Genomic DNA, 14,846 nt, shown 5'->3' with positions numbered 1-14,846 from the left:
AATCCCAGATTTAAAACACTCTGCAGTACAGGTGTCCTCTGGGTGTCAGGCGTAGAACACTACACTGCAAGGCTGGGCAAACTTCTGCCCCGTCTTGAGGGCACCCAGGGCCAGCCCAAGCCATTTTGTTGCCCGAAGTCAAGTTCAATATATGCCTTCCCCCTGCTTCTATTCCACATGCAGAAGCCAACTAGACCGGCAGCCAAATCTTAGACCGCACTTGGACAACCTGTTTTTATTTAGCGTTGAACCTGATTTGCTTTCAGGGAGATTAGGCGGCTATTGAATGAGCAGGGCCTGCAAGACAGAGCTGTTCCACCAGGCCTTTGGCCAGGGCACAGCCTGACTCCCTCCCTCGGCAATCTTCGCAGAGCTCTGGCCCAATGGTTGCTAGTGGCTTGAATTAATTTTTATAATGAATGATTTTAGAATGTTGTTTATGTTGTACTTTTGTACTGTTTTATTGTTGTTAGCCGCCCTGAGCCCGGCTTCGGCTGGGGAGGGCGGGATATAAATAAAATTTATTATTATTATTATTATTCATTTTGATTTGTTTGAGGGGAGGTCAGATGACCATTGTGTCAGGGCAAGTGTTGTCCCACACTTCCCCATGCATTTGCAAAAAAAGGTTTGACCTTCGGAGAGAAGTGAATTTATTGCACAAGAACTCCTGACCACCTGCAATTGTGCAACCTGGATTTTCCAATATATGACTGAATCTTACCTGTAGACATTGACAAGTCAGGAAATGACCTCGCTTTGATACTGACATGAGAACAACACCTTCCACTGTACCAGCAGGTTATTTTAGGAGGTACAGGGTAGGCTGTTAGCACGAACACCTCATCATTTCCTGTGCCCCCAGCACCTGCCACCTGAGGCAACTGCTTCACTCTGCCCAATGATAGGGCTGGCCCCAAGTGCCACATTCCCTTAGAAGTAATCTGCTAGGGGCCACATACTGGAGCCAGATACAAAAAAGTTCTGGATTAAATAATCCAGAATAAGACTACCCTGCTTCAATGTTTACTTTGCTCCCATCAGATTAGAATTCCCAATCCTATAGGTCCACTCAGAAGTTAAGTCCCACCAGGTTTGATGGAGTTTCTCTCAAATAGCACCTTCTTAGCAACATCTCTCTGTAGTGTGATGGAATGTGCTGGTCAGGTCAACCAAACCAGCGCTCTGCAACTGCCCACCCCCCGGCCCTTTCATTCATTTCCATAACACTAGTTGTCCAGGCCAATAGTGGCTAGAGACAGAAGTATGGCCAACAGGGAATCCCCCAGACCTGACTGCATTGTTGCTGGGCGAGTCCCTACACATCCTCAGTTCTGATGCCAAGATGATGTCATTGCCCGTATAAGGAGGAATAAAAGAAGTGGTAGGGAACAGGGCCCCCACCCGGAGCCCCACATTTGGATGTTTCGGATTTATGGTTGCAGCCCCAGCACCAACACTATTGTTGGTTATTATATTATATTATATATATATATATTATTGGTATATATATTATACCAAAATTATTATACGAACCCATGAGGCTGGGTTCGTATGATCAGTTTTAACTATGGTTAGCTAAAAAGGGTGGTTTATAAACCATAGCTTCACCCATTACCCATGACTCTGTTACCTTTGGGAAGCTCTCTGAAAGGACACTCCATTATAGCGTCAGGCACTTCCCCGGGATTCAGAGGCACGCACGGTGAGAATTCCCTAGGGGCCCAGATCATTCCAGAACCTGTCGTTTCTTGCTGGAACACATCCACTTTTTGCCACCCAAGAGCCAGTGAATCTGTAAAGCAGGAAAATGTGGTTCTTAGTTGGTTAACATCTCTTTTGGGGGTAACCAAACCAGATAGCAGCAGCAGCAGCAGCTCTGAAGACAGGAGTCCCAGAGAGGGCAACCAAGGGCTAAATGCAATTCTTTTGTGGGCTATTTTGTGTGCAAGTGTGAAGATAGTTAAGACTGGTGCACTAGGGGGAATGGGGTGCTAACCCACCAGGCTCACTCTGCCCTCAGCCAGACCCCACCTTACCTGTCTCCTTACTTACAGCCAACAGAGGAGGTGGCACTGCTGATACTCACAACTACTCAGAATTAACAACAACAGCAACAACAATAAACTTGCCCTTCACACTAAGATCCCAGGGTTACAACTGGTAAAATGCAACAGTCCAAAACAAGATAAAATCACAGAAATAAGGTGGGTCCTAAAATTTAGATATCAATGATGAGAGTACAGAACTTAATTCGTTCTGGAGGGCCATTCTTAACCTGAAACTGTTCTTAACCTGAAGCACCACTTTAGCTAATGGGGCCTCCCGCTGCCGCCGCCACACGATTTCTGTTCTCATCCTGAAGCAAAGTTCTTAACCCAAGGTACTATTTCTGGGTTAGCGGAGTCTGTAACCTGAAGCGTCTGTAACCCAGGGTACCACTGCAAAGGAGTTTTGTATTCAGTGGTGCACTCTCCTTCCTTGGAGGTTTTTAAGCAGAGATTGGATGGCCATCAGCCATGGATGCTTTAGCTGAGATTTCTGCATTGCAGGGGGTTGGACTAGATGACCCCCCGGGTTCCCTTCCAACTTGAAGATTCTATGAAGGTTATACAATGAAGGTGTCAGATGCACCACTGTGAGGAGGGAGTTCCACAGCTCAGGGGCTGCCCCAAACAACCCTCTGTTCAGATATCATGTGTGGAGAGAATGCGAACTGCGCCCACCAAAAAAGACGTTACCTCTTCCTTTAGGACTGTACGTGACCTTCAACAAGATGTAAGGTTTTGCGTCTTGCACACCTACGAATGCTGTTGGGTCCAGGGAATCAAATGCAAATGATTCTTGACAACAAGAACAACAAAAGACAAGGGATAGTATTTGATCGTTGTGTTACTTTGTTTTAGAAACGATTTGCAGTTTTTGTAGCAAAGAAAGAGATTTTTTTCCCCCCAGTCCAGGGATTACAGTAGCTAATTTTGAAGGGACAGAATTCACTGGAATATATACCAAGTCAGACCATCTAGCGCAGTATTGCCAACACTGGCTGGCAGCAGCTCTCCAGGGTTTCAGGCAACAAAATCCCCCCCCCCTTGAATAAACATTCACAAACTTTTTATTGATAATAATCAGCTAAATAGTTTGAGGATCTATACAGCTTTGTAACATGAAGAAAACAGCAGTCGCAGAGAAACCAAAGACTGGAACTGAGGGAAGGCGGGGGGAGGGAGAAAAAATAAGGATGATATGTTTCTGGATAATATGTTTTGTTTTAATTTTGAATAAAATAAATAAAAATTCCCCCAGCCCTACCTGGAGATGCAAGGAATTGAACCTGGAACCTATGGGAATTGTAGTTCAACAACATATGGAGGGCCGCAGGTTAGTCACCCCTGTTTCAGAAGCCGGACTTAATGGTTTTTGTTATGTACTGAGTTGAATAGGATCCAAACTGCAGCAGTCTGATTGGTCCTAGAACAATAGGATCCTAATTGCAGCAGTCTGATTGGTCCTAGAACAATAGGATTCAGAATGCAGCAGTCTGATTGGTCCAAGAACAATGCAGCAGTATGATTGGTTGGCAGGAACCACCCAATCATGCTCCAGATATAAGTGAATCCACAACCTGATTGGCTTACAGTAGAATTCCAGAATTAACCAATCATGTGCAGCCCATTGTGTAAATAATGTATATAAAGCAGATACTTTGAGGGGACTTTCATTCATTCCTCCTCACCACTATGAGCTGAATAAAGAGCATGAAATCACTTTGCGACTCTGAGTATATTTCAGTTTTACTAACCCCCACGTCTTCAGATGGTCATATGCATTATTTAATTCAGGTGTGGTAAGCCAACCCTGCTGGATTCCTAGGGGTGGTGTGGGGAGCTGCTGAGTGGGGCCCTAGACCTCTCCCAATCCTCATTCAGTACCTAGAGAAATTATGGTAATGGATTCTCCCTAAGGTCACACTGACTTCAGAAGCACAGGAGAGTAGAAAGGGCTCTCCCTGGTACTGTACTGAGCAAGGAAACACTTGGAAAGCAATGAAGCTTCTTGCCGATTTCTGATTGTTTATAGCTTAACTGTAACTTGAGGAAAAACCTTTGCCCTTATTTACCCAGCAGGTCCCTGAGGCCCATGAGAGAGCTTCTCCTGAAAAATCCAAAGATATCAGAAGCCTGCTTGCCCCACCAGAACCAGGAGCAGGGCTTTCCTTGTGTAATAGCTGCTGTTCAAGATATGACAGGCACCCACTACCTGCACTTTCCAGAAAAAACTGAAGACATTGATATTCAGCTTTCCCAGCTGGATGAATGGGTCTCTGCCATGGGTGTCTATTTTGCTTTTTTAAAATATATATATATATCTGCTGGGTTTTGCTGTTGTTTTTAAGTTGTTCTTATTGTACATCACCTGGAAATGTCTCCTGGAAGGCATTAAATAAATTATGCAGAGGAAGAGGGCAGAATTCCTGCATTGCAGGGGGTTGGACTAGATAATCCTTGACGTCCCTCCCAACTCTACAGTTCTGTGAAGAATGATGGGGACCCAAAGACAGCCTGCTTTGTGGCCTGCTTTGCATGCAGAAAGTCTCTGTTTCTGGCATTTCAAGTTAGAAGGCAGCAGGTGATTCGAAAGACCCCTCTGCTTGAGACCTTGAAGAGCTACTGCCTCTCAGACAATACTGGACTAGGTAAAGCAATGGCTTGAGACAGCATAAAGGCAGCTCCCTACATTCTGGATTAGCCTGTTATATAAATACTAAGAACCTTCGCTTGGTCAAAAACATACTTCAGGGGTAAAAGCTTCCCACTCCAGAAACTGGGGGATCAGTGGCCCTCCAGATTTTGGCTGGACTCCAACTCCCATCAGACCAGGTCAGCATGGCTAACAGTCAGGGATGATGGGAGTTGTAGTCCAACAACATCTGCATCCCTGGCCTACGGCTTAGCTCCCACATTGGGCTTCAGTTCTAAGTTGGCTGTGACCTTCCTTTAGTCAGTTTCTCATCTTAAGTACTTCCTACCGACAAAAACTGCAAACGGCGTAACATTTCCAATTCCTCAGCAGGACTAGCTTGGGAGGGAAGGGGGAAGGAGGGAAAAAAAGATATTTTATGTACTGCCTGGTTGTATAACAGCAGTACTCTCTATTGATTTGCAGTATTCTCACAATAAATAGCTTTTGAGCTTTAATTAAACCTCTCAATTTGTTTCCAGCCATTAGTCAATCTCAGCAGCAACTTATTGTTCTGCACAGTATATTACAAAAAGCAGGGAGAAATTAGCTCATAATTTATTCAGCAGACAGATTTTCTGGGGATAACTTAATTCTTTTGGGGCGGACCTACATGTCAGAAAGAACATGGGACTGCTGCCAAGGATGACAGACTGCAACTCCCATCATCATTAGTGTTTTTTATTATTTATTAAATCTGTATGCTGACCTTTGTCCGAAGACCACAGGGAGATAACCAGAGCACGTACCACTCTGGAGAGACAGTGTGTGGACAGGTAGGGTCTCAGCTAGCATACCAGATGGAGCTGGTAGACAGCCACCCTGGACACAGATTTGACCTGCATATGCTTCCACGGACAGATGTGAGTCCAAAATGACTCCCGGGCTGCGCAACTGGTCTTTTATAGTCCCAGTTACCTGGTTCAGGACCAGGGGATCCCTCACACCTGGCCGTCCACTGTCTCCCAGAAACAGGGTTCATTCTCAACCTGTGGACCACCATCCACTGGAGACCTGATGTTCCCTGGCTGAGCACCAGCTTGGGGAGGGGCAAGCTGTTTATTGTGTTTCAGCTGATAATGACCTTCCACCATTAAAAATATTCAGCAACCAACTGGTTCGTTTTCATACCACTGAACTGAAGAGTAAATCCCGTTTCTGTTTTTCCTTGGGTTTTCCGCAGAAGGGAGGAGCTGAAAGAGCTTGTCTTGGAACGCAGCATTTCAGGGCCACAAAACACCGAAACTGTTAACTTCACAGCAGAAGGATCAAATTTTTTAAAGAGAGACTCCTATGAGAAGGGAGCGGGGTGGGGTGGGGGATTGAAAAAAAGGAACAAGACATATTATTCTACATTACGATGAATGGGTCACTGTGCAGATCAATTTAATTAATCGCAGAGGGAAAACATTACTTTTCCAATGCCTACCTGTGATTGTATTACTGAAAGGGCACAAGTTTTCAGTCCATCCTGCTATAATGTACAATACAGTCAGCAAACAAAGGAAAATATATAACTGGCGTGATCCATTACAATACCCTGTTTTCAAACCCTGTTTCAGTGGCATGTGGGAGGGTGGAGTGGTGATGTGGGGCAAGGTTAGCAGGGAGGGGCTCTGGGGTGGCAGAAAACCTACAGGCACTCTCTTCCACCTGCATTACAAATGGATCTGGTTGAGACAACAGGTGTAGCATTTTGCAAAATCATGCTATGTTTTCTATCCCCTTCCCAAGGGAATTGAGGACACGATTTAAGAATGACAGTCCTTTGATACTGGATATAAATGTATTTCTTAATCTGTATCATAGAATTAGAAACATTAAAAGATAGTAATTGCAGAGTAACAATTGGGGCTCCAGATGTGGTGGGACTCCATCTCCCATCATCCCTGACCGGGGCTGATGGGATTTGAAGTTCAACAACGTCAAGGTGGGCCCCAGGTCCCTCACCCCTGCCATGGGTTTTGCTCAAAACAAGTTATCTACACCCCCAACTCTCTTCACTTGACTTCTCTCTTTGGTAAATTAAAGATTATTGCCATGCCCATATAATTAATTTACTACTTACACTGTGGCGAGTCTCAGCCCGAGGAACTGGTAAAACTACCGTCAATAAAATATCCTTCACGCCAGTTGGCGAGATTTCCCCAGGGTCCAGACACATTTTTCCAGCTGTGAAAACAAATTGTCAAAAGATCATCATTAACCAATTTCCAGAGGGGCAGCAAAAGCAATAAAGTGTGTTTTGGCACCTTAAAAACAAAAGCCCCTTCCCCCCACTCCATGTCCTTTTCATTGTCCATTCATGATGATTTGCGTTCATGAGGGTATCGGAGTGGTTATCTGCAATCCTACTTGAGATACTGTTTGTGATCTGGGGCAGATATATTGCTCTGTTTCCAATTGGTGCATGTTCCATAACTTCCTGCTGAAATCCTGTAACTTTTTATAACATGCATGTTCTGGGGTGGCAGGGGGGGCTTTTGTGGCCCTTCGTCCAACGATCTCAAGGTGATTCACAAGACAAGACAACTGTTGCACCCGTGACCCACAAGCAACAACAACAGCCCACCAGCCTGGCCCAGTAATTGCAGAATACCAGGCCTGGAGGGGGTGAGAAGAAGCAGGCACCCAATGTCACAAAAAGCATGGCTTATTCTACCAGGCACTGTGGTTTCTTGAATGAGTCTAAAACCCTTTTTTCAGAGGAAATCTAATAATGATTGCGGAGTGCTTTAGAAAGGCTCAATACACAGTAGAGTAAGTCATGATTGTTGTGGTAGCTGAGATCTCTGCTAAGGCATGCCAGCTATTGTGATCTGCAGGGACTTTTAACCTTTACGCTCTCTCTTTTGTGTTCTTCAGTATTAGCATCAACCTAGAACAGGGCGGGTTGTGAGGGGGGAGTTACGTACCTTCTGCTGAGCCATGCCTCGGAGGAGACAGATCCACAAGCGGCCTGCACATGCAAATAGTGCTAATTAGTGGGTTTTCATAATTTAGTTCCTCCTCTCAGTACACAGAGGAAGAGGAGGGAGCAGTAGGCAACAATCAGAGCTAAATTCTCATTTTAATTACTTTTGCTCATTAAAGTTATTCTGCAGTCTGCTGTGAAAAACACACACATCCCAGAAAAACAAAAGCAGGAACAACAGAGTCCAGCATTTGTACGTGAAAACAACAACCAAAAACCACAACTACACACATGAGCATCGCAAAACTATTTCCGCACACAGCACAGACAGGCATGCATAATTTCCCAGTATAAAATATTCATTGTGGCTGAAGGATTTAGAATTGCTCTCCTTAATTTATAAGTCAAATGAGAGAATGGCTGCACCGCAGTGTTTTCTCAGCAAGAGGAGGAAGATCGAGTGGGCAGAAAGTGTGGCTTAAGAGTGCTGCAGCCAGCACAACAATTGGAATGCCAAAATTAGGAGTGTGAGACTCCAGAAGTCATCTAGTCCAAGCCAGTGTCCTTTAACGCAGGAAGAGCCACCCGTGACTATGATGCAATGAGCGGTATCCATTGCATCCATTTTTGTAGATGGAAGTCGCTAAATTCCTATAGGTTCACTTTACTTTTGCCCTACTCAGAGTAGACCCACTGAAATTAATAGACATGACTAACAGAAGTCGATTAATTTCTGCGGGTCTACTCTGAGTAGAAGAAACTATAACAGCAGCAGCAGCAACAATCATGGCTAGGGTTGTTCCCCATCCCTGGTGTACAGTGGTACCTCAAAACTCAAACGGAATCTGTTCCGGAAGTCCGTTCGACTTCCAAAACGTTCAGAAACCAAGGCGCGGCTTCCGATTGGCTGCAGGAAGCTCCTGCGGCCAATCAGAAGCTGCAGAAGTCATGTCGGACGTTCGGGTTCCAAAGAACGTTCGCAAACCGGAACACTCACTTCCGGGTTTACGGTGTTCGGGAGCCAAACCATTCGACTCACAAGGCGTTTGGGATCCAAGGTACGACTGTTATTTGGTTGCCAACTGGCCTTGTAGGTATTTTTGAGCCAGGGTGTGGTCCTCTACCTTTGATTCAGTCTATTAAGCCCAGGAACATCAGCAGGCAAGCCCCCTTGCTGTAAGTGAATCCAAGCCCTTTGAATGTCAGCTGTGAGAAGCTGGGAGGCTGAAGACAGAAACACCTGAGAGGGAGAGGGAGAGAGGAATTCAACACTCTGCATGATACAGATTGGATCATCAGTATTTCATAGGCATCAAGGCCACCTTCTGCTGGAAATAAAGGCATTTCCCCCCCTCCCTTAAAAGGACACCTGAAAAATATGATTTGTTTCTGCAAACTCACCTTATTGTTCCGCTCTCCCCCCCCCCCCGCAATATTCATTATGAAAGGCTGAATTGTTTTTGTCTATGGGTTTATTTCCTAATAGGTTTATTTCTTATTCTTTTTAACATAAATGATGCTACCAAGCTCATCATGACATTATCATCACTGGATCGGATTGTTATAATAGGTGTGATACTTGTTGTATATTTTGTCATTTCTATGGATTCTAAACTGCTTTGTGTATAAAAAGGCAGTTGCTTAAATTAAAAATGAAATGAAATGAAATAAACCTCATTTTATCCACAAATGCTCTGTGAAGGTAAGTTAGCCAGAGAGAGAGAGAGAGAGAGAGAGGAGCAGAGGAGGACAGAGGAGCAGACAGAGGGGCAGGGGAGAGAGACTGGCCCAAGGCTACCCGGTGAGCTTCCGGTCCAAACTGTGATTTGAACCGAGGTCTCCCAAATCCTCATCTGACACAGAAACAAGACAGAAACATAGGAAACTGTCTTATAATAAGTCAGACCATTGGGTTCACCTAGACCAGTACTGCCTACACAGACAGGCAGCAGTTTTCTGGGGTTTCAGCCAGCCCTGCCTGGAGCTGTCGGGGACTGAACTTGTAACCTTCTGCATGCAAAGCAGATGATCTGCCATTGAGCAACAGCTCAGTCGGCAGAGCATGAGACACCTAAATCTCAGGGTTGTGGTTCCAGCCCCACACTGGGTGAAATATTCGCGCATTGCAGGGAGTTGGCCAAATGATTGCCTTGGTCCCTTCCAATTCTACAGTTCTATGATTCTATGGGTGACAGCCCTTCCTCAGGGCTGTAACTCCAGCAGGAGCCCACGAGGCGGGCAGATCCAGCTGAATCGCACTGGAGCCTTCAGGACCTCAGACAGCTCCAAGTTGGCAACTGGCTCCAAGGAAGACCTTTTGTCTCCTTTGAGCCAGACTATCCCTTTTAAGCTCCGCCCTCCTCGAGGAAGTGTCCTGTGGCCCAGAAATTAGCACCCCCTTGCTTCCCCATCCATTTCCACTTTGTGCATTGACAGCAATGAGGAGCAAGCACTGGGGAGCCCAAGACCCCTGGTAGCTCTTTGGAGGTTTAATTATAATAATAATAATAATAATTTTTTATTTATACCCCGCCCTTCCTGGTTCAAAAAACAGTCTCAGGGCAGCTAACAACAAATTTAAAACACTTAATTGTAAAAGCAGCATAAAATACAGTATAAAAACATGAATAGCAATAAAATTCAAAATTCGGAAATCAATTTAGGGGAAATAAGCATTAGATAATCACCAGGGCTAGCTGGCTGAATTAGTTCCATTTGGGCCAGCGATGAGGCCAGGGGAGAATTAGCTGTGGGGTCTCAGAGTGGGTAATCTTCATAAAAGGGGAGGGGGAGGGAAGAGAAGGGAAATAAAAGATCAGGCTGAATTCAGATTAAAGGCCAGGTGGAATATCTCTGTCTTACAGGCCCGACGGAAGGAGGTTAAATCCTGAAGGGCCCTAGTCTCATGGGACAGAGCATTCCACCAGGTCGGAACCACCACTGAAAAGGCCCTGGTGGAGGATAGTCTGACTTCCTTAGGGCCCGGGACCTCTAAACTACGGTTATTCATGGACCTTAAGGTCCTCTGTCGGGCATACCAGGAGAGGCAGTCCCATTAAAAAATCTGGTTCATGAAGTGCTGCTGCCTCATGGCATCCTAGTTTGAGGTCTCTGTCTCCAAGGGCTCCCAATTTAGGGGGCCTGTACTCAGCAGCTCGGTAGCTTAATAACACAGGAAGAGCCTGTGGCCCATCTAGTCCAGCATCCTTGAAGTCCCAACCAGAAGTGCAAGTAGGACCTGAGCTCAAGACTTCTCCTCCAAAGACCTGCCTGGATGGTGCACTGCCTCTGTGTCAGACACGAGTCCTGGCTGATGCTTGAGGTTGTGGCACATGGATACAAGAGAATACTTCTCCATCCAGCACCTATCAGTGGCTACGGGCCATGATGGCTATGTTCTATGATGCTTCTGAATACCAGTTGCTGGAAGCCTCAGGAGAGGACAGTGCTCTTGCGCTCAGATCCTGTTTGTGGGTTTCCCACAGGCATCTGGGGGGCCGCTGTGAGAGCAGGAAGGTGGACTAGGTGGTCCACTGGCTGTTGTTTTGTTTTTTATTATTGCAATGTATAGAGAGAAGAAAGGAAGGGGAGGGCAGGGAGAAGTGAAGCCAGTAAGAGGAAGAATATGAGCAAGAAATCAAAATTCCAGATTCTTTCCCTCCCCCCCCCATCCAACTGCAGCCCCCAAATAGAAAGCAAGCTAATACACACTTGTCGAACTGCTGGGTAGTCATCAGCTGCCATGAATGACTCCTTTAATAACAGAAGGATGGAGACACAGAAATTCTGCATCACATCCAGGCTCCAGTCTTTCATGAATAACTGGTCCCAGATCAACAAGACAGCAGGCAAGTTCAGAACACCGACAAACCCCTATGCGAGACAGGAAAGCCAGTTTTATCTTGGTGCCAGTGTCTCCCCAATGCGTGATAGCCGAGGCACCATTTTCTTTCTAAAGCTACACTGGAGGAGGGCATTGCAAAAGAGGTTTCTTTTCAGAATGTGAGAGCACAAAAATGACCCATCCGAACAGGAGGCAATCCCACTCTGCGTAAGTCACTCTTCACTCCAAAGGCAATTAACTCCCCTGCTTCTCTGCAAGAGCAAGATGGACAATAACGCTCCAAGTTGCATATGATGTTAAGATAGGATGGAACCACATAATTCCAGCGGAAGCTGACTGGGAACCAGAGCGGTGATTCTTACAGAGACACAACAGGCAGCTTCTTCAAAAGGCAAGTAATTCTGCTGTCCTGTGATCCAATCACAACTGATGCAAAGTCAGGGCACAGTTACCTGCACCTAACAAAGGCAAATTAGAAGGAGGGGAGGCTAGAGGAATGAATCACGCAGAGATGCACTGGGAAGACCCCTCTGCAGCTGGGTCATTTATTCTGCATTTGTGCAGGAGGAGTGACTCGCTGATCCAATCACACAGATAGCAGGATTAGCAGTTCCTCAGCAGTAGCCACTAGCATGAGTCAACAGCTGCTGAGGCAAGCTAGGCTTAAACAAGAGAGGCTTATCTCACTGCAGGTAGAGAGAGCCACCCAAACTGAGCTGTGGTTCTATTTAAGGAACAGTCTGGTGCTGAAGCAACATTTGAACCCTGCCCGTGAGGCTCCAGCTTGAACATCTTACCTTGCCAGAGCAGTGAATCATGCAGAGACACAGCGAGCAGCCTCCCTCTAGTGGAGGGGCCTCACAGGAGCCTTTAATGATTTATTTCATTTTTCATGACACATTAGCCACTTTCTGTAAGCACAATGGATATTGCTGCCATAGAAGCTGTCCTTTCTGCAGTCGGGGCTCCTTGACAAGTTGGTCAAGGTGGGAAGGAGTTTCTCCCCTCTTCCTCCATAACACTAGCTGAAGAATGGGAATCTGGAATCCACTGAGCCAGAGCACACATTGGACACAGCAGTGTGGCTGTAGCTGCAGGACAGCCCCCTTGTGGCTGCAAGCTGGTGCTGCAGACACACTCCAGAAACATTACACAACTTCACCCTTATGAGAAATCTCCTCCACGGGGTCTAAAATCTGGCGGCTAACAGGATTCTGTGACATATTCTGACCACCTCAGTAAAGTTTTCAGTTGTAAAGGGTGGCCAGGCAAACAATTTATTTGACAAGCTCCCCACTCTACCAAAAAAGGATTTGCTGGCTTCTTCGTTTTTACCTCTCCCATCCACTTCCTAAGGAAAACCACGGGGCTTGCCAGTATTTCTTTGGTTCCGTTTTGTCTTGATGGGAATCCATTTTCAAACGCGCAGATCCCTTGAGCTCTCCCTCTTTCTTGAAGTATCAATTCCACCAGGAAATCCTAAAAAAAAGGGGGGGGGGAAGAACCATAGCATTTGTGGGGGAATAATAGAGGGTCCTCACCATTCTTTACTTCCTACAAGCATGGGGCACTTTCCATTCCAATTTGCCTCTTGAATCTGAGGCATAATATAGGAGTGGGGAACTTAAGGCCCTCTGGGATTCCCTGTCTGGCCCTCCCTAGACCACACTAGGCCTGTTCCTTCTTTTGTTCTTCTTCAGTAGGATGTGTCCTTGAACTGTGATACCCCACCCCTTTCTTACCTGATGGACCCAGGACTCCCCTGCTGAGTGCCTGGGGGCCCCAGTCCTGCCACTCACCGCCTGGCCTAGGACAGGGCCTGGCGGTCTCCATAAAGAACTGCTGCCGCTGCTGCTGGGCAGAGAGGGCTCCGTTTTTTGTTTTGGTTTTTTTGTTTTAAATTGCTGTTATTTTTTAGCTATGTCATTTTAAGGGACCCCTGACCATTAGGCCCAGTTGTGACCGACTCTGGGGTTGCGGCGCTCATCTCACTTTACTGGCTGAGGGAGCTGGCGTACAGCTTCCGGGTCACGTGGCCAGCATGACTAAACCGCTCTGGTGAAATCAGAGCAGTGCACAGAAACACCGTTTACCTTCCCGCCGGAGCGGTACCTCTTTATCTACTTGCACTTTGACATGCTTTCGAACTGCTAGGTTGGCAGGAGCTGGAACCGAGCAACGGCAGCTCACTCTGTTGCGGGGATTCGAACCTCTGCCCTTCCCATCGGCAAGCCCTAGGCTCAGTGGTTTAGACTACTGAGCCACCTGCGTCCCTTACTTCAAAACTGTATTTTTATCTAATTTTATTCATGCTTTTGTACACTCCTCCAGAATCTTCTGGTGAAGAGCAGCAAACAAATATCTTAAATAAATAAATAAATAAATAAATAAATAGGTACTTTAGGGTCAACTGTGACATTCTTTTTGAAAGCGCGATGAAGGTGAGCAAAGAATTCAGCATCTTCTCTCTCCAGAAGGCTCATCACTGACTCCGCTGTTACAAAGAGTTCCCCCCAAGTTGGGAATAGGTTCTGGTGTAGAGAATGCAGGTACATGGCTAATTCATAGGGGTGTTCTGCTACAATTAAAATCAAAGCAATCATGTTAACCTTTATATATTTATAAGATACTCCCCCCATAGTAGCTCATTTCAATCACCAAGTTGGGTGGGAGCAAAAAGGCTGTTGCAGACAGAGAAAAGGGGTGGCAGAAAAGAGAATGTGAAAAGGGGAGAGAGAGAAAGAGAGAGAGAGAGAGAGAGACAGACAGACAGACAGACAGACAGAAAGAAATTGGGTGTCAAAAAGTATGAAAAGGGGGAGGCAAAAAGAGAAAGAGAGAACAAGAGAAAGGAAGAGAGAGGGACTGTCAAAAAAGAGTGTGGAAAAAGGAGTGGCACAAAGAGAGAGAAAATGTTGGCACAAAGAGAGAGAAAAGGAAAGATGCTCTAACTTTTGGCTTGTGTCCCAACTACCACCAATTCTAACCCCCCCCCCACCTACCAACAGGAAAAATATTCCCCAATTCCTGCTCTAGCAGGTTTCTGTAATTCTTGTATTACCTAGCCATTCTATGTCAGCCTAACCTAGGTGCTAAAAGTATGCAATTAGAATACTTCCAAGCCCAGGAATTAGTTTTGAGTACCCAAACTGAACTGAGATCACAATCCTTCCATACGAAAACCTACCCCAGAAATACTCCACCTCCCAGATTCCAACGCCATGGCTTTCTTTATTTCAGAAGTATAATTTTAGAGGACATTCATGTTGTTGTTGCCATTGCTAAACTTTTGGGATCCTCCCTGATCTACTTAAATCCTTCCCCTTGAATAGGAGACAGGCAACATCC

At 45.9% G+C, this 14,846-nt stretch overlaps 1 protein-coding gene across 7 annotated transcripts in view; it reads right to left on the bottom strand.

Moving 5' to 3' along the window:
* The window catches only part of LOC309520196 (uncharacterized protein), a 64,799-nt gene that overhangs the window by 31,668 nt on the left and 18,285 nt on the right, over positions 1-14,846 (bottom strand). For 6 of the 7 annotated variants that reach the window (XM_082201684.1, XM_082201683.1, XM_082201682.1 and 3 more), the window contains 9 exons: positions 13,898-14,076; positions 12,834-12,977; positions 11,366-11,527; positions 8,779-8,894; positions 7,656-7,699; positions 6,809-6,912; positions 5,872-6,031; positions 2,742-2,843; positions 1,634-1,795 (listed from right to left, as the gene is read on the bottom strand). In XM_082201684.1, coding sequence (XP_082057810.1) covers positions 1,634-1,795; positions 2,742-2,843; positions 5,872-6,031; positions 6,809-6,912; positions 7,656-7,699; positions 8,779-8,894; positions 11,366-11,527; positions 12,834-12,977; positions 13,898-14,076 — 1,173 coding nt within the window. The remainder of the gene's footprint in view (positions 1-1,633; positions 1,796-2,741; positions 2,844-5,871; positions 6,032-6,808; positions 6,913-7,655; positions 7,700-8,778; positions 8,895-11,365; positions 11,528-12,833; positions 12,978-13,897; positions 14,077-14,846) is intronic. The other variant, XM_082201685.1, reaches the window with a different exon arrangement.

Source organism: Podarcis vaucheri, assembly GCF_965113315.1.
Source record: "Podarcis vaucheri genome assembly, chromosome: 15".
NCBI lineage: Eukaryota > Metazoa > Chordata > Lepidosauria > Squamata > Lacertidae > Podarcis > Podarcis vaucheri.
The sequence above is the reverse complement of the archived record's forward strand: the minus strand, read 5'-3'. Positions and strand labels throughout refer to the sequence as shown.